This window comes from Callithrix jacchus, chromosome 8 (assembly GCF_049354715.1).
Source record: "Callithrix jacchus isolate 240 chromosome 8, calJac240_pri, whole genome shotgun sequence".
In the NCBI taxonomy this organism is placed as follows: Eukaryota; Metazoa; Chordata; class Mammalia; order Primates; family Cebidae; genus Callithrix; species Callithrix jacchus.
In genome coordinates, this window is record NC_133509.1 from 8,785,901 (window position 1) to 8,812,841 (window position 26,941).

General features: G+C 35.8%; 1 protein-coding gene and 1 pseudogene across 6 annotated transcripts in view; one reads left to right on the forward strand and one right to left on the reverse strand.

Annotated features, from left to right (window-relative positions):
• Window positions 1–26,941, reverse strand: part of VPS13C (vacuolar protein sorting 13 homolog C) — a 196,197-nt gene that overhangs the window by 66,425 nt on the left and 102,831 nt on the right. For all 6 annotated transcript variants that reach the window (XR_013520680.1, XM_035258764.3, XM_035258763.3 and 3 more), the window contains 12 exons: window positions 26,633–26,736; window positions 26,036–26,203; window positions 20,877–21,181; window positions 19,774–19,921; window positions 15,545–15,698; window positions 11,827–11,939; window positions 9,033–9,202; window positions 7,456–7,703; window positions 5,338–5,567; window positions 3,405–3,497; window positions 670–1,035; window positions 222–308 (listed from right to left, as the gene is read on the reverse strand). Coding sequence is in view for 5 of the 6 variants with exons in the window: in XM_035258764.3 (XP_035114655.3) it covers window positions 222–308; window positions 670–1,035; window positions 3,405–3,497; window positions 5,338–5,567; window positions 7,456–7,703; window positions 9,033–9,202; window positions 11,827–11,939; window positions 15,545–15,698; window positions 19,774–19,921; window positions 20,877–21,181; window positions 26,036–26,203; window positions 26,633–26,736 (2,186 nt within the window). In the remaining variant the exon portion in view is untranslated. The remainder of the gene's footprint in view (window positions 1–221; window positions 309–669; window positions 1,036–3,404; window positions 3,498–5,337; window positions 5,568–7,455; window positions 7,704–9,032; window positions 9,203–11,826; window positions 11,940–15,544; window positions 15,699–19,773; window positions 19,922–20,876; window positions 21,182–26,035; window positions 26,204–26,632; window positions 26,737–26,941) is intronic.
• Window positions 13,013–13,423, forward strand: LOC103795515 (ubiquitin-ribosomal protein eL40 fusion protein pseudogene; annotated as a pseudogene).

Sequence of the window (26,941 nt, forward strand, 5' to 3'; positions counted from 1 at the left end):
TGCTGCAGTATCACATTCATGTAGTCTCTGGAAAACCCCACTATGCACTCATGAGAGAATGAGAATGAAAATGATATATGAAGAGAGTTCTGACCTCGTGGACAGAGCCCTTAAAAGCGCTTCAGGGATCCCAGACCACATCTTAAGAATCACTGAACTAAAAGTTAGGAATGAATATGCACAGTATCATTCTATCCAAAGATATTTTAAGATTTCCTTACATCAAGCCTTAAATTCCACTGTCTCTTCCCGTCCACTCTCTCAATCAGTGGCTCCCAGACAGCATGAATCTCATTGTAATAGTGCACCTGGAAAGATACATACAGAATGATAAGAGAGTCTTTTGGCCTTAATTATGTATTTCCGTAACCAGTGGAAAAAATATTAATTAATGTTATATATTATTTGCCATTTAAAAACCCACCTAACAATATATAGAGTGTATGTTCCTTTACTCTCTTACTCTATTGTCATAAATTATTTACCAAATCAAGCTTTAAAAAATAATTATCAAAAAACAATACATCAACAAATTAAGTGTCAGAATACAATATCTATTCACATATATACTCATGATGGCCATGCACAAACAAGAAAAGCTAATATCTTAATTCCAAAATGGCACTTTCAAGAAGTTGTCTCTGAAGGTATTAAATGAAGTGGCCATACCTGCAGCGTCAAGTCTGCAGCAGCAGCCATTAAAGAAGTCCAATTTTTAATATTTCCTGAAAACTTAGACTCCGCCAATAATAAAGGTACAGTTCGATGTCCAAGGCCACATTCTAAGGTAACCTGAACTGATTCTACAAGAACAGCACAATTTTCCTCTATCAATGAATGTTCGATGTCTCTGAAACTTTCCGTTACTTCTGTTGCCACATCAACACCAAGAAACCAAGTGTTATAATCATTAATCGATTTGACACCCCAAAGATTTTCCATTTCCTTAGCTGTATCTTTGGACTCATCTTCTTTCGTTTTTGGAGACAGTGCAGCCATGATTGTCATCACAGTATTAAGAATTATGGGTGAAATCTTTAAAAAAAAAAAGCAGAAAAATATTTAGGCTAAATTCTTTCCCAGATGACAATATATGCATACATGATTTTTTAAATTAAAAAGTAACTAATTTAAATTTTAAATAATTTCATAACCAAGGAAAACAAGAGAGAACACAAAATTATGTGTCAAGTCAACTAACTGGAATTAAGCAACTAACGTCGCCTGTCAGTAGTCAAAATCTAGAGTTAAACTGAGCAGTTCAGACCAAAACAGTGTGATGTGAATAGACAAGTATAGAAATGTAAACAAATTCTTCATTTTAAAATCAGCTGCATTAACTAAACCAAAGTGTGTGATCCTTGTCAAGACACACATAAATATCGTGACACAACAAGATCTTAAAAAAATAAAAGAAGATATGCATTTGCTTCCGTCCGCCTTAATAAAACTGGAAGACTGGAACTCATAGCTGTCCTTTGACTCACCCCAAGATCTGCAGATCCTACCTCTTGCTGTCTTTGGATAGTGCCTTTCTTCGCTCACTTCCCTCATTTTCTATTATTGTAACTTGAGGTCTACACTGCTGATGCCTTCTCTGTCCAACACTCTCTCCGCCAACCCTCCACAACGCCACCAGCATACTTCTACAACCCAAATCTGAGCATGTCATTCTTATGCTTAAAATCTTCATCAACTTTCCATAACTTTTTTAACCCACAGGATAAAATTCAAACTCTCTTTAGCTTAATGTGCAATGCTCTTTGTGGCCTAGTGCCTATCCAACCAGCTAGCCAGAAATTCCCCAGAAATACTAGGTTAAATAAGTTAACTGTATTCCTTTATTACTCTCTCCTACAATCCTTACTTAAAATGTAAAGAGATACAATTACATCAACAAAAGCAGGATCTAGTGTGCACTGCTTTCCTAATGTACTTGTCAACTTTTTTCCTTGTCTTATTAACGTCACTTATTTAATGCTTCCGGTCTTACAACTCCACCACACCATTCTCTCCAGCCATATGGGACCACCCCCCCCAAGTCTTAAAAGGATTTTTTCATACCTCTGCCTTTGTGCATATTATCAATTCTGTCTGGATAAACCTTTCCATGCTCTCCATCTATTTAATCTCCATTAGACTTTCAAAACTCAGATCAAATAGTCCTTCTTTTACACAGCTTTCCCTGATGTTCTGGTCTGAATGAAAGGCCCCATGTCTTTGCTCCCAACTGAACCTTGTCCATGCCTTTAGCACTGAGAGCTATGATCACTGATTTCTTTCTTTCTCCCACATGTCAGTAAGTTTTTTGACAGCAGGGGCTACGAATTCCCAATGCCTTGTAAAGGACATTTTTTTATACATTTGAGTAAACATTTTGAGTAAAAGCTCAAAAATGTTTGTTGAATAAGTCAATAAATTTATGTACAAAGAATGTAGAGTCTTCACAGCACCTAACCTAATGTCTTAAGAGAAAATACAAGAAAATTCAAGAAGTTTTTCCCCCATTTACTATTTTATATATTTTTTAAAGTAAATCCATTAACAATATACATTCTAAGACTATTCGGTATTTTAAAATGTTGAGAAAAAAATAAATTAATATTTACATGGTACTTCAAATGAAATGAGTTTCAGCCTTAGTTCAACCACTGTTGGTCACGGACATATGTAAGTAAAGCCACTACCATTACTGGCATTAACCAATTAAGCAAAAATTAAGCAATTAACCAAAAAAGGACTCATTTTTGTATCCTTTGTGTAAACAGAGAAACAGATTGCAGAAAGTATTCTATATCTTCTATTTGTGACTGGGCACGAGGTCAGACTAAAGAATCTAAATGCCACTGGAAAACAATTATTTCAATGGCACTGAAAACAATTAATGTTTCTCAATACTTTAAATGTAGAGTAAAAAGCAGTAAACTGTAATAATTATTTGTACTGTGCAGGTGTCATTATAAATATTTGAAGCCAAATAAAAAATTTGATCATATAGTTATTAAATTCAATCAACTTATATATCAAATAATGCCTAAAAATGACTTATTACAAATAAAGTAATAACAACCTCTTCTCTCCATCCTTTCTTCCCTTATCTTCCCTCCCACCCCATGTCTCTTTCCTCATCCAACTCAACCTCCCTAACACATACATGTAAATATAATAGAAAAAACTACCCTGATCATTTGTAGATAGTAAAAAGTACTCTTTTAAAGAAAATAGAAGCAAACATTTGCGTTAAAGAAAAATACACTTTAGTGTTAGAAATTACTTATTACTGAATATGACTAGCACAGTGCTTGAGTTATGAGAGACATCAAAAGATACTGTCTCAACTGCAAAATACGCAATGCTGTGAGAAAAATAAGAATTTTCACTCAAAGAATATGGTAAGTACTAACCTTAATTATAAATTCTTTAACCTTGATATTTATATTTTGTTTTCCTGAAGCCCACATACATTTTTCCATAAATAAAGAACAGGGCTGCAAGACCTATAAACAGATAAATGAAGTTCACATTTCCATAGATCCATTACATACGTAACACACACTTACAAGAACCATGTCTTACTTAACTTGGGATGTTTAACTACAGCCTGCTATTATTCTAAAAGCAAAAAGGCAAAACTAAATTAGCTAAGAATCTCTTTTGAAGATGCTTCTGAACTATGAGAAGTCTGCACACGTTGGTAAAGTACTTTAAGCAGTTCTGATGAATTTCATCACACCAAATCTTTAAGTAATAATGCACATTTAGTACATTTAAAATGTTTCTTTCTGCTATAATAGTTTTTAAATGATGTCCTCTATGAAATATACCTTTGAAATATCTATAAAAGTGAGCTAAAGACTATGGTAAGATAGGTAAATAAACAGTTTCCAGATGATTAACAGGTCAGTTTGAAACATTATAAATGGCCCTTACTGCAATAAAAGTCAAATCTTCAAATTGTGAGGTCTATATTCTTATATACCATTAAAGAAATGAATGAATAAGCTTGTACCTGAACTGAATGAAGCAATTAGTATTGCATAATTGCCATTACTTAAAAAATAGGATGAGGCCAGGTATGGTAGTGCACACCTGTTATCCCAGCACTTTGGGAGGCCAAGGTAGGAGAATTGCTTGAGGCCAGGAGTTCAAGACCAGCCTGGGCAATATAGCAAGACCCCTTCTCTACAAAAAAATTAATTTTAAAAAAATGAGCCAAGTAATAGTCCTAACTACTTAGGAGGTTGAGGCAGGAGGATTATTTGAGCCCAGTAGTTTGAGGATGCAGTGAGCTAAGATGGCACCACTGCACTCCAAGCTGGGTGACAAAGTGAGACACTTGTCTCTAAAAGAGAAAGACTTAGAATGAACTAATAGATATAAGCTTTTGGTGACATGCATAAAGATGATCCTGCCAAAGAATATTTCATGATAAAGTACAGACTTCACACTTTCTTTATGCAGGTCACTTTGCCCACAAATTTTTTTAATTTAAAATGCCACTACAAATAAGCCACATAATATAATGATTCTCTTATCATAAAATTATCAACACTATACAATAACTGGTGTGGTAATTAACTAAAATCATATTTTTCAATAATAATGTGAAAACATAATTGACCTTCACTTTTTTTTTTTTTGAGAGACAGAGTCTCGAACTGTCACCCAGGCTGAGTGCCGTGGCGTGATCTCAGCTCACTGCAACCTCCACCTCCCTGGTTCATGTGATTCTCCTGCCTTAGCCTCCCTAGTAGCTGGGATTACAAGCACACGCCACCATACCCAGTTAATTTTTTTTTCTTTGTATTTTTAGTAGAGACGGGATTTCACCATGTTAGCCAGGATGGTCTTGATCTCCTGACCTCATGATCCGCCTGCCTTGGCCTCCCAAAGTGTTGGGATTACAGGCATGAGCCATTGCACCCAGCCAACATTCACTTTCAGTAACAGCAAACACCAATGCTTTTGGAGAGATGATTCCAATTTTTTTCATTCTAAGCCTAAATATCATTCTTTCATTAAATAGGTATACTATGGTGAACAAATGAAATGGTTGAAAAAGAGTATTAATTTGTACACTTTTGAATTTTATCAAATGCTACTCAACAGAAGATGGTATAATGAAAATAAAACCATCTGGAGATAATCCCCAGTTTGGTCACTGCATCCATGGCTAAGTCATTTAACATCTTTGGAATTCAGTATCTTTATATGTAAAACCCCAAGTTCACAATAAATAACCTCTAAAGTCCTGCAGAGCTCTCATACTCTAGAATTCATGAATCAACTGTTTCTGCCATTCTTCAACCGAAGTTTAGGACACAAGGTAATTCTTACTGTGGTAATGTTTTTCCCTCTCTTTTCTCTGAGAAAAGGGCAAGCGAGCACTTTCAGATCTCTCACAGAAGCTTCCATCATCTGTTCAAGTTTGGATGTTGACAGAGAAAGTTTACACTGAAACGAGGCTGTCAGAGCAGGAGCATCAGCCTTTGTCAGGTTGGCAACAAATACGACTTCTGGATCTGTGATCATGGCCTTCAAAGTCATATTTGGTCTAACAGAGTCATCTGAAGAAACAAAAAGCAGGAACCAGAAAAGTTTCAGGTAAGTATTTTCATTTGACTGCATGTTATTTACAAGTTGTTAAGTTCTTCTCCATGTTTTCCTATAAAAGATATGGTGAAACTGACAATATTAATTGGTTAATACGAATGATTAAATGATTAACAAATGCTGATTGTGTAAGATAAGGCAATCTGATCCCTGTCCCAAGAATACCATTACCACTTTGATCTAGCAAGAATAATCCTGTTTTGAAGCTCTTTTTGTCAGAATTAAGATATGTGCATATACACAGACATAAGTATGTATTAAACTGCAGGTGCAAGAAAGGGAAAACTGGAAAGAAGAATATCAGGAAGAGGAAAAGAAGCCCAGATAAAGCAGACACCGTTACTTGTTTCCTTCAGTTTCACCCGAAAGTCCATAGTCAGTGTCACATAATCTATAGTATAAATATATTCAATGCATATATAAATATAAATATCAGATATAATTACTATTTAAAAAACAATAACAGTAAATTTTTAAAATAGCATTCTTACCCTACCAGGACATATTACTTTTTCAATCTGAATAATACATTAGAGAGAAACATATCTGACTAAGACAATTGTAATTTAACATAGAAAAGTCACCGATCTGGCAGGGGCAAAGTGGCTCACACCTATAATCACAGTGCTTTGGTAGGCCGAGGAGGATAGACCACTTGAGCCTAGGGTTTGAGACCAGCCTTGGCAACATGGCAAAGCCCTGTCTCTACTAAAAATACAAAAAATGTACCAGGTGTGGTGGTGCAAAACTGGTCCCAGGCTAATCAGGAGGCTGAGGTGGGAGAATTGCTTAAGCCTGCCTTAGGTAGTGAAAATTACAGTAAGCCAAGATTACACTACTGCACTCCAGCCTGGGCGACAGAGTGAGAGCTCATGTCAAAAAAAAAAGGTTGGGGTGGAGAGGGGAGGAGAGAGAAGGAAAGGAAAGAAGGGAAAGAAAATCACTGATCTACTAGATAATGCTGGAATAAAAGAAGTATACAGCTCAAGGTGGCTTTAGCATACAGCTAGACAAGACATTTGCAAACTCTTCCACAAACTTTAAGGAGTTAAGGTGACATTCAGGGAGGTCCTGCTGGGTCCTCCACAGTCCCCATGTTCTGCTTTAATATTTTCAGTTGTTTTTCATGTGCTAGAATTCTCAAAATGTTTTCTTTGAAGAAGATTCCCCACCTATAAAACAGGCCACTAACCACTGACCCAGATTAACTCCATTTCTGGATCAGTAAAGAAGTGTTCATGGCACAGTTGGAACCAAAGTTGGTCCAATTTCTTCTGTACCTCTCTCTTAAAAATGTTTTATTTTAACCCATTTCTTAAAATGTTTTAAAGATTTTAAACATTAAAACATATTAAACATTTCTTAAAATGTTTTAAAAAATTAAAAAGCGGGCTGGGCGCGGTGGCTCACGCCTGTAATCCCAGCATTTTGGGAGGCCGAGGCGGGTGGATCACAAGGTCAAAAGATTGAGACCATCCTGGTGGTCAACATGGTGAAACCCCGTCTCTACTAAAAATACAAAAATTAGCTGGGCATGGTGGTGCGTGCCTATACTCCCACCTACTCAGGAGGCTGAGGCAGGAGAATTGCCTGAACCCAGGAGGCGGAGGTTGCGGTGAGCCGAGATCACACCATTGCACTCCAGCCTGGGTAACAAGAGCGAAACTCTGTCTCAAAAAAAAAAAGAAAGAAAAAAACTAAAAAGCTAAAGTTTTTACATAGAATATGTTTAAATCTAAAAGACTAATTTTACATTCTTAAGTTCTCCATTTCTCTTTTTTCTGTTTGTAATTCTTGTTAAAATATACAAGTCGTCATCTATGACAGATAAATTCTGCTAACCTTTCTCTATCTTGACTTTCCCTGTGGCAGTCTGTCTTGGTAAAATCTGTGTTTCTTTTGCCACATTTTCTGGACTCTGAGGCACAGCTTTGATAAAGAAATCTGCCACAGTCATCAGAAATTCCACACTGGCACATACATACAGCTTGTCAAGAACAGCATCAATTTGACTTCCATTTTTGTCTTGTTTGTAATTTATATCAATCATAGAACTGCTGTTATCTTGGTCATTCTTTCTGTCAATCATTCTGAAAAAAAAATGCTATTCATTATTTTATTCTTGCTAAAACAATTAAAAAGATGAAACATTTCCTATATACCTCAATAATCTTTCTTTCACCTTTCAGTTTCTAATCTGTATAAAAAACAGGTCAAGGTTAACTAGAATCTAATTATCCATTAGTAACCAAGATTACCAATCTCCAAGGCAAGATACAGGTTATTAAGCAATTACTGAATATTTTATACTTTATTATTATGCAATTATATATGTTATTGCATTATAATGCAATTCTTGGGTATTACATTATAATGCAATACTAGAGAAACAAACCAGTGTTGGCCAGAATGGAATTTGGGCAATTAACAAAACACATCAGTGTAGTGACACAAAATGTAACACAGCCCTTTTATATTATTTTTATGAAATAAAACCTCACTTTAAAAATTCATCTTCAAAGATAATCCTATGAAAATTTGAGCCCAAAAGTATTCAATACAACTTAAATCATCAAGTATTTATCAAGTGTGCTCCATTATAGTTCCCCTATGTCCTCCATAAACTGGAAAAAGCAGGCTACCTGATGGATGTTCACTTATCACCCTTGTCTAAAGAGCTGTGAACAGCTACTCTAGACATGAAATTTCCAAACTAGAATAGCTGGGTGCATAACAGCACACCTTCCTTATTTATTCATCTCTCAGAAAAACAAAGGGCTCAGAAGTATCCCATATGTATTCAATGGAGTCCAAGTTTAAGTAGCAACATAGTTTTTCTCAAAAAAAAAAAGGGTACAAAATTTGTGTCTCATAACTTGAGAAAGAAAATTAAATCATAATTAGGCTACTGAAATTACATATTTCCCACTTTAGAGTGAGCTAATATAAGTCACCCTTTCACAAATGGCTTGATGATGTGAATGCACTAGATTCTATTTCTACTAAAACTTTGAAATAAATTTTGCATAACTGTTTCATAAAAAGACATGAACAAAATAAACCAGACGAAAGAAAAATCCATAACTTGAAGGCTTTTTAAAATAAAATTCTGCCTACTGGAAAGAAATTCGAAAAATATATCACCAAATGTATCACCCCATGTTGATTTAACTATTAAAACTCATTTTCTCTTAGTTCCCATTCTAAAGATGGCATTCCATTTTATTATTAAACTTCCCTTTAATTTAACCTTTAAAGCAGCTGAATCTTCTATTAGCACTACTTCATAACGCAATTCAAATCAGGAAGTATGATCAAAAGGCATAGATCTTTTTAGGTGATCCCTAGCAATGCCTGGAAGCCATGGCAACTGCAATGTCAATCTGAAATAATGTATAGCAAATTCAGAGCTGACAAACCTCGATGTCGCTCTCTCAATTCCTTCTCTGAGATCATCAAGGGTGCATGTCTTAAGTTTAACACTGACATTCATCGAGCCATCCTTAAACATCTTCCCTGAGGAGGCCATAACATGTAGTCTGAGTTCACCAAGCTGGAAATGGTCATTATGAAAAGAAACTCTGGACTCCTATGGTATATTTTACAAGCAAAAGAATTAATTATCTTTAAATATTATATAATTCCTTTTAAACAGATTTCTTAATTCAGAGATTAAAGGCGAACTGATTTCATAAAATTTAAAAGATTCAGTGCTAAAACACCTAAATAGAACAGAGAATATGCATGCTTGTGAGTTTACCTGCACATACAAATAAATATATATATGAGTGAGTATTCAATAATGGTTAGTATAGAAAAATTTATCTAATTTACAACTTATTGCAAATAAAAATAATTAGGACGGAGTTCTGTCAATTAATCAATTAATCTAATAAATATTTAATGAGTTCTTCTGTTAAAAAAATAAGATTTATGAGGTTTATAAGAAAAAGTAAGGCATAGGAGGTGATGTGAGTGAGCATATACCCCAATCCCTTGAGAAAACAAAACAGAAATACACTAAAAGGAACATCACAAGAAGATGCTAGTAGTTGTAAATGATTAAATATTTTGTGACACATAGTATTTTATTCATTCATATTTACATCTTCTCACATTTCACAAAGGCCATTTAGTGGTTAGGAAAGAATATAAATAGTAAGAGCTGAGAGAGGCTGAAGAGATCTTTCTGGCTGGGGAAAGTTCACGAAGACTGTGAGAACTTAATACAGCTTCAGAGGCAAAGTGGGATCAGATAGGCTAAGAGGGTGGCAGGAGACAGCCTACATAAAGAAAAAACATGAACAAACAATTTAAGATGTTCTGAGGACATATGATACAGGGTAATTGGGCTAGGATACTCCAGTAAAGAATGGCAGGGAAAAAACTCGAAAGAAACACAGAGTTTTTAATCAAGGTCTCAAATCCCAACCTAAATATTTAAATTTTCACTTACAGAAAAACGGACCTCAATCTTTATTCTACCATAACATATAATTCCAAATTGTCTCAGTAGGCCCAGATTAAAAAAAAAACACCAGGTAATCAACAAACAAAAACCTTCAGGCAAGTGATGAACATCCATGACCACTGCTTACTACAGACCAAGGCAACGATAACAGGTGTGCCGGGTATGGGCAATCATCGGCACTGGTTAGAACGTCACCCCTTCTCTCACTCAAGAGAGGATGTTTATGCAATGGGTCAGAATGACATTATTATTGGCAAACTTGGAATGCCTATAACTTATAAAAATGAAAATTATTCACAAACTTTTATTCTATAACCATTAATAGGAAGGGCCTGAGACACAGCTACTGATCACTACACACGAATGCTTCCTGATAGGATTATTGATAATGGTTTCCTGATGGAGACAATATGGAGCCCCTAAATTTTTTTCCACAGATGAAATTCAGATTATATAACACAGTGTTTATTAGTGGAAAGGGAAGTTGGAAATGGCTACATGAGATTCATTTAGGAAAATGAACTTGTGCCAATATCCAGGATGGATGAAAGGTAAAAAAAAAATCAAACAAGGAAGTCATTGCAGTACTACAAGTGTAAGAAAAGTTTCAAATAAAGAAGCATGAGAATTGACAGAAAAAAGAGAAAGTTTACTCAAGAAAAAACTGACAGTACTCAGCATCTCAATGAATAAGGAAGGTATGAAAAAAATGAAGCAAAAGTAGACATCAAGATTCTAAGTCTGGGGAACCACCTTAGATGGTACCAAGTAAAATAAAGATTGAATTTAACGGTTCATTTTCTGTAAGGTCATTTTCCAACGTTTTCATGAGCATTAAACATTAGAAAATAAGGCAGTTCATTGCATAAATGACAAATACAAGCCCAAAATTCAAAAGTAACAATGTATAAATATTACATAATTTGTAGTAAATAAGAATGAACATATTTCATAAAAATAGACATTAACAACAGATATAAAACCCATAATCTGTATCTGTTGTTAATGCCCATTTGAGTATACTGCTCACTGGCCAATTAGGGTATATCCTCAATGTTCAATCTATAATCAATACAAAATATGGATATTAAAATGCGACATGCATTATAGGTATTAATATATGACATAGTTTAATTAAAATATTTACTGGGAGGAAATATCTGCATAATAAAAAATAGCTTTCTACAATACCACTGATATATTAATCAGTTCAAATCATTATGGCATAAGACCTTGGTTCTTCAATTCCTTAATCGGTGTGCTTAACACATAATCTACTACATATAACATTTATTCAACAGAAACATAATTAATGTTTATATATCATGGATAATCATGAATTTAAAAATCATCAGGCAAGGCTCTAAGGCCACTACTAAATTATTATTCTTAAGTAGTTATATATACATATACATACACATATAGTTGTGGAATAAAACTGTACATATAATTAATCACTCATATATAAAATTCTTCTACTAGTAATAAATCAAACTGTTTTGATGCTGATATTACTTGGAAAGAAAGAAAACCCTGAGTACTTTGCCTTAGCTTTGGAAGATTAGAAATATTAACAAAGTGAAGACAGAGGGCAAGAGCAATGCATATTCTGTAGGCCAAACAGAATTTTATAGACATATTAAATGTTTTAATGAAAAGTCCCACCAAAAAAAAGCCAATACTCTAAAACTGACGATCCAGAGCTACAGATTTATTTCTAATTATGCAAATGTATTACATACCTGGGTGATATCATTGTTATAAAGGATGAGGGAAAGAGATTCAAAGTGAAAGTCAAACTGAAGAGTGACAGTCTGGTTCACAGAAAGCTGTGAGTCTGTCCCATCTTCTTGTTCTGGTGGTGAAAATTTAACAGCTTTTAAGTAGGTATATAATTTTATAAATATTTTTAAATCTGAGAGAATTTATTATACTAAATTTATATGACGCCTCTGGGATTCTACAAATCACTTTGAGACAATTAATAAAAATGACAATTACATTCCAAGTGTTAAATTCTAAAAATGGCAATGACTGTTCCATATATATTTACTATATATGCACAAAGAGGCACAGGCAGACTATATTAAAAAAACTTTTTAAAGGGGGGGGCTTACAAAGAATATAGTTTATAATTTTCAAGGCTTTTACATCTAACTGGCTACAAGCCATTTTCAAGACATTATGAAATTAGAGACAAAGAATAGTCAAATATTTTCCCTTAGATTAGACAGCTAGTTAACAGATTCTCTGCTAGCCTAATGTACTTCCTACTATCTTTACCTATATTATCCAACCTGTTATCTTTATAAGAACAGAATACAACTCAATAGCAAAGTCAAACAGAGTTCATACATGATGCAGGGAAGGGAGTGGGTGCTTTGGAATTTGGAGACAAGTCTTTTCCCTCATCTTTAGAAAGATCATACAGACTGAACAGATCTTGCTTTCAATCACTCTTACGGACTGATTCTATAATTTTTTCAATATTGATTGTAAATGTTGTCATTCTATAGAACAGTCTGTTCTTACAAGTTGCCGGAAAAACGAATACTGCATAACTCTAACCACCTAAGCCTTCTCCAAGTTAGAAAATTCCATTTTTCTTGGACGTAATTTATATTCTACTTTTCATCATCTTTGCAGCTTCCATTTGAATTAATAAATTTTCCCAAGTGCCACAGTGTTCATATAGCAAGAACCAGATACATGAACGTGATGATGACTGAACATAACGAGATCATCAACCACATAGGGCCTGCCTGGTAATCGTTTATTCATCTCTACATATAGTTCCTGCCTAACTATAGTAACAGCCTGTTTATCTAGCATTTGTCTGTATGGTGGCACAAACTTCACCTGGGGAGATGCTGATCTCATCAAGCTTGGCAGTACTTGAAACTATCTACTTAGCTTTTTTTGCTTCAGTGAGGTGGCCGAGTTGCAGACGCAGAGATGCAGATCTTTGTGAAGACACTCACGGGCAGGACCATCACCCTTGAGGTCGAGTCCAGTGACACCAGTGAGAATGTCAAAGCCAAAATTCAAGACAAGGAGGGTATCCCACCTGACCAGCAGTGTCTGATCTTTGCCGGCAAACAGATGGAGGATGGCCGCACGCTCTCAGACTATAACATCCAGAAAGAGTCCACTCTGCACCTGGTGCTGTGCCTGAGAGGTGGCATTATTGAGCCTTCCCTCTGCCAGCTCACACGGAAATACAGCTGCGACAAGAGGATCTGCCGCAAGTGCTGTGCTTGTTGGCACCCCCGTGCTGTCAACTGCCACGAGAAGTGTGGCCACACCAATAACCTGCGCCCCAAGAAGCACGTCAAATAAGCCTCTTCCTTTCTGGAAGGGCAGCCTCCTGCTCAGGCCCCATGGCCCTGGAGCCTCAATAAAGTGTCCCTTTGGTTGACTGGAACAACAACAAAAAAAAACCTAACACCATAAAAACCCTAGAAGAAAACCTAGGCAAAACCATTTAGGACATAGGCAAAGGCAAAGACTTCATGACTAAAACACCAAAAGCAATGGCAACAAAAGCCAAAATAGACAAACGGGATCTAATTAAACTTCAGAGCTTCTGTACAGCAAAAGAAAGAATCATTAGAGCAAACTGGCAACCAACAAAATAGGAAAAGATTTTTGCAATTTACCCATCTGACAAAGGGCTAATATCCAGAATCTACAAAGAACTAAAACAGATTTACAAGAGAAGAACAAACAAACCCATCCAAAAGTGGGCGAAGGACATAAACAGACACTTTTCAAAAGAAGACATATATGAAGGCAATGAACATATGAAAAAATGCTCATCATCACTGGTCATTAGAGAAATGCAAATCAAAACCACATTGAGATACCATCTCACGCCAGTTAGAATGGCGATCATTAAAAAATCTGGAGACAACAGATGCTGGAGAGGATGTGGAGAAATAGGAACACTTTTACACTGTTGGTGGGAGTGTAAGTTAATTCAACCATTGTGGAAGACAGTGTGGCGATTCCTCAAGGCCTTAGAAATAGAAATTCCATTTGACCCAGCAATCCCATTACTGGGTATATATCCAAAGGACTATATATAAATCGTTCTATTATAAAGACACATGCACATGCATGTTCATCACAGCACTGTTTACAATAGCAAAGACCTGGAACCAACCCAAATGCCCATCAATGATGGACTGTACAAAGAAAATGTGGCATATATACACCATGGAATCTATGCAGCCATAAAAAATGATGCATTTGTGCCCTTTATAGGGACATGGATGAACCTGGAAACCATCATTCTCAGCAAACTGACACAAGAACAGAAAATCAAACACCACATGTTCTCACTCATAGGCAGGTGTTGAACAATGAGAACACTTGGACACAAAGAGGGGAGCATCACACACTGGGCTCCGTTAGGGGTGGCCATAGGAGGGATAGTGGGAGGGAGGGTAGGGGAGAGATAACATGGGGAGAAACGTCAGGTATAGGTGATGGGGGGATGGAGGCAATAAACCACCTTGCCATGAATGTACCTATGCAACAATCTTGCATGATCTGCACATGTATCCCAGAATCTACAGTAAAATTAAAAAAAAACAAACTATCCACTTAAACCAGAAACCTTGCATACTGTTCTAGTCATTTGTTTGTGTCATTTCAAAACACGCCAAGCATAGCTAGAGGAAAAGCAATGTTGATATGGTGTATCAACTGGTAGTTTTATCAGTTACTGTCATTTGAAGTAACAGCTGATGTTATGAGAGCATTAGAAAAGCACAGCAGCCCGCGACCATTTACTATATGGGCCAGGGGTACTTCGTCTCTTTTTAGCCATGAAAATGTTAACCCATTTATAGTCTAACAAAACATTATATTCACATCAATGGCTTTAAATGATGAAAAAAGAAATTATATTTAATATAATCTAAGAAAGCAAAAAGAAACCTTACATTTTAGGAAAACTATCATTAAAAAAGGCTGAATTAAAAACGTTCACTGCTTTTAATAGGTTCAAATAAATGATCTGAAAAAGTATCTTATGCATTTGATTCATAATTCTCCAATTAGTCCAGATAAATAAAGCAGTTACTATACAAGAACACCTTCCTTTCTCATTGTTCAATCATCTGAGTATGGTATGTGATACCAAGGTCCTTTTCTCTCTGAATTATTTTGGAACCTTACTACACTGCCTGTCTAGTTTGATTCTTCTCTCAAGATATTCCACTGCCTAGTGAATTCAGCAGATTTGGCATTCACAAGTAAAGTGTAAACAAGCATCACTCCCCCTGTAGCAGCCAAAAGACATACCTCCCAGCCCCAGCTAAATTTCCACAGTAAGGAGAACAAGACTGAATTAGTTTATAACACAATGCACTGGACAACTAGAAAAATACTATATATAAATATGACATTAACACTAATTTTTTTCTCCATGAAGTAGATCTCATCAATTTATACCTCTGAGACGGTCAGGTCCGCTTGAAACATCAACTTTTCTGACTCTTACAGCCTCCTGCACAGACTGTGTAGGGCTTGGTTGTGAGGAAGCTTCTCCAAGATTTTCCAGCAAAATTTTCATTAAAACTGTCAAGTCATCTTCACTGAGAGCAACCTGGAAACCACCAATAATTTGTTAACTGAAAGTAATTTAAAAAATGCAGACTGGCTGGACATGGTGGCTCACACCTGTAATCCCAGCACTTTGGGAGGCCAAGGTGGCAGGCAGATCATGAGGTCAGGAGTTTAAGACCAGCCTGGCCAACACAGTGAAACCCCATCTCTACTAAAAATATGAAACATTAGAGGGGCGTGGTGGTGGGAGCCTGTAATCCCAGCTCCTTGGGAGGCTGAGGCAGGAGGTTGCAGTGAGCTGAGATTGCGCCACTGCACTCCAGCCTGGAGACAGTGTGAGACTTCATCTCAAAAAAAAAATGCAGACCAAAATTTATGTTTTTTTAAATTAATTGTTCATTACTTAAAAAAGAAAGAGTTAGAGTTGGGACCATAAATACCAGAAGAGAAGTATTTCAGCTTGTTTTCTGTGTGTTTTCACCCGTACCCAGGCCTCTGCCTCCGGCACTCCAACACTCTCTATGGCTTATCTGTTACTATGTCTTCCTGTTCCTGGACCTGTGCCTATCTGTCCCCTTTCCCGATCTTCCCATCTCCATTCTGTCTCTCTTTCATCTCACGTAGTACCCGCGCTTCTATAATATTCACTCCCCTTGTAAGTCAATACAGGGAGAGTGTTGTTCAGTTTCTAGTCTCCATCAAAAAGTAAGATGCTCTCCTGCTATATAGCGCTTAATCTCAGTACATATGCATCTGGATATATATATAACATCTGTTTAACTTATCAAGAATAATACCACTTAGAACAATAACAAATGTATCTACAAAGAATGTTTAAAGAACAAAAAATAGAAAGGTAGCATCTTCTTTATCTCTCACCTTCACAAAAGGGTACGTGCGGCAAAAAGAAAAAGAGCCAGGGCCTTGAGTCAGACAGATCTGTATCAACACTACCACTTCAAGCTGTCTTGTCTGCCAAGTTTCTTAACCTCTTAACGCAAGTTTCTTAATCTTTAAAAGAGGCATAATACCAACTTTCTCACAGTCGGCTGCAGAATGAGCCAAAGCAACTAAAACAAACGAAGCTGCTATTGCTGCTAAAATCCATTAAATCAGGACTTTCTTTGAAGTTTCTTATCCTTCTACCTTGTGTAAGACACAGTGGCTCAAAAGACCTGTTTCAAGTATTTATACACTAATTCACACAAGCATGCATGCATAACAAATCTCCTCTGAATACCACAGTACCCTGTGTCTGCCAAATTAGGTCCCTAGCACCAGGCAAATTTCCTAGTTCCCAGTTTAAATGAAAATACAGAGCTATTTAAGCACAAGATAAAGACCAGGGATTTATGGCTTGTCCTAAGCCCCAGGCCTCACATAACAGGTATAATTTTCAAGCCTTAGAAATTCCTTGTGTATCCCTTCCCCATTCTTATACCAACCAAGGTACCACAGCTTCCTAAAGGGCAACTGAGTTCACCCCTCTTTCACTTTGCTGTGATTTAAAAAAAAACAAGTATAAAGAACAATTTTGAAAGGCAGCCTCATAGTGCTTTAAAAACCATCAAACTGATCTATGCAAAACAACCTGTCGGTATCTATCACCTGCCTGATACCCTTTCTGAGCTGCAGCCCAGACCCAGGAAAACTGTACAGACTAAGACCAAAGGGGGTGTTTAGAGACCTGGACTGCTGACAGATTAAGCGTTGGTGGCCTCATCCACTGTTACTGCATTCCTGAGTTAATAAGAGTCCTTCTGGTTAACGTAATGATCATACTTTGATGCTAAAGTATCAGATGTTATGTTTTGTTTTGTTTCTTCTAAAACACTTCAAGCATAAAGGAAAAGAACAGAGAATACTATAATCCTCCCCTGTGAATCTACCACCTGGCTTTGTCAAATTTTAACAAGTTGCAGTATTTCCTTGAGAACCTGTTTCCCAGTTACAGCTATAGCTGAAGCCCCGTGTGTACCTCTCTGAAACCCTACTCCCTTCTTTCATCCTGAGAAAGACACTAGCCTAAATTACAGAATTACTATTTCCGTGAATACTTTCTTACAGTCACCACTACTGCATCTCTTATGAACACTATATAACAGTATTATCTTTCCTGTTGAAACTCTGAAATAATACAGAACTGACAGAACTGTACTATCATTTTGCAACTCACTTTTTTCATTTTTATGTTTAAGATATATCAGTTTTGTTTCATATAGCTCTACTTCATTCACTTCATCTGCTTTACAACATCCATTATATGAAGATACCATAATTTTATCCATGTTCTGCTACCAACAGACATTTAGATTTTACTTAGGCTTTCACCAAAGCTATAAGCACACAGTCTTTGAAAGGCAGAGTCAAATATTAGTCCTGGGATCTAATCTCTTAGCAGAGAGAAATTAAAAGAAGGTACCCACACTCTGGAATAAAGCCTACCCTATCAATGCCTGAACAGACATAATTCACTCATTGTTCTTCATGTAATATATACACTAGTATACGAACAGAAACCTTTCATTTCTACAACAAGCTTCAATTTTAACTTCTTCCCTAGTAGAACTCTGCTCCTTTGATCCTTCTTATTTTATGTTAGAGTCAATTCTGAAATAATCACAGGTATCAAAACCCATTAAACTACTGAACTTTTGTTTGGTTCTGTTTAGCCCTTCTCACCCCTACCGCATCCCCGGCTGTTTGGTTTCAACAGTTTCACACATAGGCTCACAAGAATCACAGGATTCCTAAACTTCCACGACTACCTTCAACCAGTCTCACCTCCTCCTCTGAACTAATATGTAACCTTCCAACAACACTATTAAAAATAATGCTGTGGCTGGGTGCGGTGGCTCATGCCTGTAACCCCAGCACTTTGGGAGGCTGAGGCAGGTCAATCACCTAAGGTCAGGAGTTGAAGACTAGGCTGGCGAACATGGTAAAACCCCGTCTCTAATAAAAATACAAAAAAAAAAAAAAACTAGCTAGGTGTGGTGGCATGTGCCTGTAATCCCAGCTACTCAGGAGGCTGAGGCAGGAGACTTGCTTGAACCTGGGTGGCAGAGGTTGCAGTGGGCCAAGGTTGTGCCACAGCACTCCAGCCTGGGTGACAGAACGAGACTCCATCTCAAAAAAAAAATGCTATAAGTATATGCTTATCAAATACACACATTTGCCTATTCACAACAATATCACCTTTCTAATTAAAACAGGGCCTTTATGAACTACGCTATTAAAAATGCTGTATTTATAAGCTTATCAAATACACACATTTGCCAATTCAAAATGGTATCACCTTTCTAGTTAAAACAGGGCCTCTACACATTAAAAATACTAAGGTGCTTTGAATGTAGTATCTGAACATCACTTAGCATTGTCTTACAATTTAACCACATTAAAACTTTAAAATAATTTTCCAAAATTAACAGCAATATTTTGGGCCGAGCATGGTGGCTTACACCTATAATCTCAGCACTTTCAAAGGCCGAGGAGGGCAGATCACAAGGTCAGGAGACCAAGACCAGCCTGGCTAACACCATGAAACCATGTCTCTATTAAGATACAAAACATTAGCCAGGCGTGGTGGCAGGCACCTGGAGTCCCAGCTACTCAGGAAGCTGAGGGAGGAGAACCGCTTGAACCAGGGACGCGTATGTTACAGTGAGCCAAGATCATGCCACTGTACTCCAGCCTGGGTAACAGAGCGAGACTCCACCTCAAAAAAAAAAAGAAAATAGTAATATTTTTTAGTAGACTCCAGCAGATTTTATCTCAGACTCCTTGCTGGTTTTACCAAACATCTAACTAAAATGAAAACAAAGAAAAGTGAGGGAAACAAGGATGATCTCATTCGCAGTTAACAAAGGATTCTCTTTTATTTTTTATTTATTTTTGTCATTTTTGAATAGGAAACAAATCTAATTTATTCTATTTGCTACTTAAGCAAAAGTATACACACAACCAACATGCACTAAGAGAAAACTGGTTTAGTTTCATCAATAACGTAGCATCTTCTACAGTATTACATTCTTCTGATACCCACTAGAACTGCACTGTGATCAATGATAAAAGCCCATCGAGAAATGTTCCTATGTTATATACTAGATACTTACCTGCATAGGTTTCAGTTTTCCTTTGACCTCCATCCCTGGAATTTGCACACACCATGCTGCTGCTAAGTTTCGCTGTATGGACAAAAGCATGTTGACCGGTTTTAAAATTTCAATGTCATTTTGTGGCAAGCTAGCCTGCAAAACGGTTCTGAAAGAAAAACAAGAATTTCTTTTTTATTTCAAATTTACGTTGTAAAATAAGGACTACTCTATGTGTAACAGTTTCCACACAGTCTTTCATAAAGGCTAAATGCTATCAGAAGTCTTTTAGAACATACTTCTTTTCACAAAATCAATCCAGATCACAATAAATAAAGTTAACATACAGAGCTATCCAAAACCAAGCCTATATAACACTGACTTCAAAGACATAATTTTCATACACTGTGACCACGGCGTTATTTACTGTTTTTCACAAAGGCTGTTTGATACAGTAAAGAGTATATGCTGCCATGCCAACAAATGTTACCCCTTCCTAAAACTGGAAGATAAAGAAAGTGATCTATACTTAGCCCTTAATATGCTATTGGTACTTCTCCAGACTCAAGGGGAAAACTCAACTTATCTAAAAGTTAAACAAACGTATGGTAATAGTCATTCTAGCTTGCCTGCCGACAACCACTTGCATCATCAGAAGTTCTCTTGTCACTCAGTAGAGCCAACACTGTCCCATATGGATTGAATAATCCTTTAGGTAACTCACTGAAAATTCCCAAATGTGACAAAGTTTGAAAATGAGAAATGAATCTTAAGTTTTTTATGTTAGGAAGTTTTTTTCCCAACCCCCGAAAAGGAAAGGGCTATGTGAAAAGTAAAAAAAATTTAAACATTAAATTAAGTATTGAGTAAACTATAGTTTTATAATAGCTATTTTTTTTAGAATGGAAAAAATCATATTATAAACTTAGTAAGAGAAAATACAGACTCTATGAGGCACACAAATGACTATTAACCACTGACCAAGAAGCTAATGGTCAAGGTTTCATAATTAGAAGAAATAAGGAATGAAACCCACAAATTACTAGAATATTTTACCTCATGCAAAAATTCTATGAAAATCCTATTTCTAGTAAGAAATACACAACTAGATTACATATTTATACCTTGACAGCTTCAACTGAGTGAGTTCGATGTTCATTTTATCAATGACTGGGGGAAGAGAATAATGTTCCATAGGAACCAAGGTAAACTTGTTTTCAACTCTGATTAAACCAAGATCTGCTATAACACCATTAGGTGATACGGAAGACTGAGGAATAATAATAACTGGTGCTTTCAAATTAATATCCATCAAAAGGCGGAAACTCTTCTGAGCCAAGTCTTTCATGCTGGAAGCAGCTCTTTCTGCAGCCTGGACTGTGGCTGTGCTTAAAGCTTCTTTAGCAGTTTGGAAATTGCTGAGGAAGTTCTGTTGGAAGAGACAGATTTTTAGGGAAAAGGGTAATTATTTTTAAAAGGAAAAACTTTAAAATGTATTTACTTTAAAGAGAAAAAATAAACAAAAGAAGTAATATAAAACAGATATTATTTATGATTTTGTATATGGAGAGAATAAAGTCTAGAAACATACTCTGAGCTATTAACAACATTTGCTCTAGGAAGAAAGAGCTCGTTCTTTCATTTTATGTATTTGAGAATTATTTTATTCTTATGACAAATTTTTGCAACAATTCTTTTTTGTTTTCAAGGAAAATTGATCTTTGTTTACCTGTAAACTGTCACCTGTATCTGTCACCTGTAAATAGGTGTATGCTACTCCTGCTGCTGCTATTATTCTCCTGGTGGACTTGAGATTGACAATAGGACAGCAGCAGCTACATATGCTTCAATCTCACCCTTCTCTGAACCCCCATTAGAGCTTTTCAGTATACCTTAGACCAAGGGTGTTCAATCTTTTGGCTTCCCCAGGCCACACTGGAACAGGAGGAATTGTCTTGAGCCACACAAAAAATACACTAACATTAACGATAGCTGATAAGCTTAAAAAAAAAAAAATCACATAAAAACTCATCATGTTTTAAGACAGTTTACAAATTTGTGTTGGGCCCCATTCAAAGCTATCCTGCCGTGGGTTCAACAAGCTTGCCTTAGACACTCTAGTTTTATTTTGTTTTGCCTTTGAGAACATGACATTCCAAGATTTTTGTACAACTGAAAAATGGAAAGTGACTACTACTTAAGGCTTTTGTTTTTCAGTCTTGGAAAAATAGAGTTAACTTTACTCTCGCTGTTACTAAATTTAAAAAGTAAACGTATATTGTTCATAGTACACTCAAAATAATTGAATGATCCATTTATATAAGTTCAGTAGAGAAATAAAAATAGTGAACATATAAACTAAAGTAGGGGGCTCGTCCAAGCTACACATCAGAGATATCATGATGTAGAAAAAAAAATTAAGTGGGATTAAAATGGTTTAGTTATATTCAAAACCTATTTTGTCAAGCAAAAGAAGAATTTGAAAGGAAAGATGTGGGAAAAATGGAAAAGGATACATTATTAATACTTTGCTAAGCAAGGAGAACAAAAATATGTGGTAAGTCACTCCCGAGTGATAAAGAAGACATCAGAGAGAAAAAGGTTGAGCTTTATTTTTTTTTAAAAGAAAAACATAAGAGAAATGGGATATTGAGAAATCAAGAATATTTTAGACTAAATTTCTAGAACGTTGTTCTAAGAAAGAACGCTTGATACAACAGACTAGTATATCATTAGGACTGCTGAGTAGGATATAATGGAACACACACATATAAAGAAATGATTGAAACTGGCAACTTTCCTTCCAGCCTTGCCTGGCTGGCAGCCATGGGGTGGACCAGCATAGGGGAGTCATGAAGATAAAGGTAACGATTCTTTAAAAAATCTCCCTTTTATTCATGAATGTTGATTATTTTAAATTCAAATTTAAATGAAAGGGAAAAGGACAGTACTGTACTACTCTAAGAGTGGGTTCTATTCTGTACTGCAGGTAACAGCAATAAAGTTTAGTCTTAAGACACTAAGCTTCTGCCAGCTTCCTTCTAAAGAATTTTTTTAATGTACTCATGCATGAGGGAGACAATTAATTGTCTACAATCCTGTAATCATTAGTAAGAGTCAAAATTTATTTATAGTAAGACGTATTTCATCTCAATTTCAACTAAAAACAGAAAAAAATTTTCCCAATGAGGATAAGATCATTCTTAGAAGGAATATTCTTGGTATACATCTATTAATATTACAAAGGCAATCTAAGCTTCCCTAGCACCCACTTCCAAATTAGTTACTCTCTAGAAAAATTAAAATGATGCTTTGAGTAGAAATTCATAATTCTAAGAAATCATAAGATTCTGTACATGGGAAACCCTACAGACTCTACCAAAAGGCTCCTGAAATTGACAAACGACATTGGTAAAGTTTCAGGATACAAAATTAATATACAAAAAGTAGTAGCATTTCTATACACCAATAACATTCCAGCTGAAAGCCAAATGAAAAACGCAATCCTATTTATAATATCCATCAAAAAACAAAGTACCTATAAACACATCTAACCAAGGAGGTGAAAGATCTCTACAAGAAGAACTAGAAAACACTGCTGAAAGAAATCACAGATGACACAGACAAATAGAAAACATTCCATGCTCATAAAAGAATCAATATTGTTAAAATGGCTATACTTCTCAAACCAATCTATAGATTCAATGTTATAAGTATCAAATGACCAATGTCACCTTTCACAGAACTAGAAAAAACTATTCTAAAATTCATATGGAACCAAAAAAGAACCTAAATAACCAAACCAATCCAAAGCAAAAAGAACAAAGCTAAGGCATCACATTACCTGACTTTATACTATACTATAAAGCTACAGTAATCCAAACAGCATGGTACTGGTACAAAAACAGACAAATAAACCAAGGGAACAGAATTGAGAACCCAGAAACAAACCTGTACATCTACAGCCTCCTGTTTTTTAACAAAGTCAACAAAAATAAGCAATGAAGAAAGGATTCCCTATTCAGTAAATGGTGCTGAGAGAGCTGGCTAGCCAAACAAAAGAATTAAACACTATTCATTCTATGGTAAAAGAACCCCTACCTTTCACCATATAAAAAATTAACTCAAGATGGATTAAATATTTAAGTGTAAGACCTCAAACTATAAGAATCCCACAAGAAACCTAGGAAACACCATTCCAGACATTGGCTTTGGGAAAGAATTTATGACGAAGTCCTTAAAATCAATCGCAACAAAAATAAAAATTGACAATTGGGACCTAATTATAGAGCTTCTGCACAACGAAAGAACTTTCAATGAAGTAAAGAGACAACCTACAGAATGGAAAAAAATTCGCAAATTATGTATCTGACAAAAGTCTAACATCCAGAGTATATTAAAAAAAGAAAAGTAAATGAGTGAACAAGCAAAAAAACAAATCCCATTTAAAAATGGGCAAAAGACATGAACAGACACTTCTCAGAAGAAGACATGCAAGCAGCCAACAAACATGAAAAAAATGTTCCACATCACTAATGATCAGAGAAATGCAAATCAAAACCATAATGAGACACTATTTCACACCTGTAAGAATAGCAGTTATTAAAAAGTCAAGAAATAACAGATTCTAAGGAGACTCCAGAGAAAAGATAACATTTACATAACTATTTCTGGAAATTTAAATTATTTCAGCCACTGCAGAAAGCAATTTAGAGATTTCTCAAAGAACTCAAAACTACCATTTGACCCAGCAATCCTATTTCTGGGTATATATACTAAAGAAAATAAATTATTCTCCCAAAAAGACACATGCACTCATCTGTTCATCGGAGCACAATCCACAAAAGCAAAGACATGGAATCAACCTAGACACCCATCAACAGTGGACTAGATAAAGGAAACATGGCACATATATACCACGGAATGCTACACAGCCATAAAAAAGAACGAAATCACATCCTTTGCAGCAACATGAATGCAGCTGGAGGCTATTATCCTAAGCAAATTAGCACAGGAACAGAAAATCAAATACTACATATTTTCACAATGAATGCAGCTGGAGGCCATTATCCTAAGCAAATTAATGCAGGAACAGAAAATCAAATACTGCATATTTTCACATATAAATGGGAGCTAAACACTGGGTATTTCATGAACATAATAACAGTAACAAGAGACACTGGGGATTACTAGAGAGAGAGAGAAAAGCGGGGGAAAGGTTGAAAAATATTGGATACCATTCTCAGTACTTGGGTGACAGGATCAATCATACCCCCAAACTTCAGCATCATGCAATATGCTCATGTAACAAACATGCCTATGTATGCCCTGAATCTAAAATATTTGGATCATCAACTGAAATTAATAGTTGAAATTATCAACTGAAATTAACAACTGAAGTCCAAAAAAGTTGAAATTATTTGTTTTTAAAAATGGTGATTTTAGAAAGCTTTGATTAGCAGCCCTGCTAAGAAGAACAGGCAGATTTAAATCCTTTAGCCCATGTGATACCATTTGGCTCTGTGTCCCAGCCCAAATCTCATCTCAAATTGTAATCCCCAGGTGTCAAGGGAGGGAACCGGTAGGAGGTAACTGAACCATGGGCGGTTTCCCCCATGCTGTTCTTGTGATAGTGAGTTCTCATGAGATCTGATGGTTTTACAAGGGCGCTTCCCACTCCGCTCATTCTTGACTGCTGCCATCTAAGACATGTCTGCCTTCCCTTTCACCATGACTGTTAAGTTTCCTGAGGCCTCCGTAGATGTGCGGAACAGTGAGTTAATTAAACCTCTTTACTTTATAAATTACCCAGTCTCAGGCAGTTCTTCATAGCAGTGTGAGCACAGACTAATACACCATGACACTTACATGGAAATAAATAATAAAAAGAAAAGCATTTCATGATGCTGTGGATCACAATCATAACCAAAAGCTGTAAGTTCCAATATGAGTCCTCCAAATGTTTGAAGAGTTTCCTCAAAAAAAATTGTTTTAACTAAATACTCTTAAATATATTTCATTAAACAAGTAACAGTGAAAAGCCCTAAATTAAAAAACAAAACATACATTTAAAATGTATACCTATGGAAATGTTAGAGAATTATAGTCTAAATTCAAAACAGTAATTTTAAAAATTCATTTCGTTAATATCATGAAAAGGATTTAAGCACTCCAGTGCTCATCACAGAGCCCTAGCAGTGAAGATTTTTACTATCTAGGTTCAGCTATATAAGCAAAGGTATTTGGGCCTCAGTGAGAAATAAATAGATTTTTTTAAACTTACCAAAAGAGACATGAAGAATTTATGCACATAAACAATCTGAATACAACCCACTTTGAAGCTAAGTCTGCCGTCTACTTTGGACATATCAGCATAGGCCTCTCCTTCTGTAGCATCTGGATAAAGAGTCAGTTGGAACCTAAAGACTTCATCTCCCAAAATAGAGACAGCCTAAAAGTATTACATTAACTGGTTATTATATCAAAAGTGCTGTACAGCCCTTATCAACATATTATAAATAAGTTCTCTTATTACAGAATCCTTGATATATAAAGTAGCCATCTATGGTTTCAACCTGAAAAATTATTCGCTGACAACATTTTGTGTAGCAATAACTTCTTCCTATTTCTATAAAATTCATTTTACCAGTAAAAATATCAATCACTTAACTGTTCAGAAATGAGTTTTGGAAATCAGTGTGTATCAAGAGGCCTAGTCTATATACAATGTGAAAGCGGACTATTAGCGTTCTTATCTCCAATTTCTAATAAAGTACCTGCTACAGGACAGACAATAAAGGTATAGTATGCAAACGAATAATAACATCTCAAATCCAAAGAACAACATAAATTCCAATATAAAAATCTACTTTTTAATCACCTTTTTGTGAATGGACAGATGATCTACATTCGTAACTATAATATCTTTAAGTCTGGCAAACACATCGGTCTGCTTAGGCTTCACAGAAATAGAGGCATCCATTCCTACAGGAAACACAACATTTATAAATTTTTCACCAATTCAGAGGTATTTAAGTACAATAATATACTGACAAGATATAAAGTGAATAAAAATTACTCATTATTAGACATATTAACGGCATTGACTTTCATGTATGAGACACCTAAGAAAGATAAGAGATATCTTTAGGGATAGAGACAGCTCCTACAAAAAAGTTGTGGAAATTTA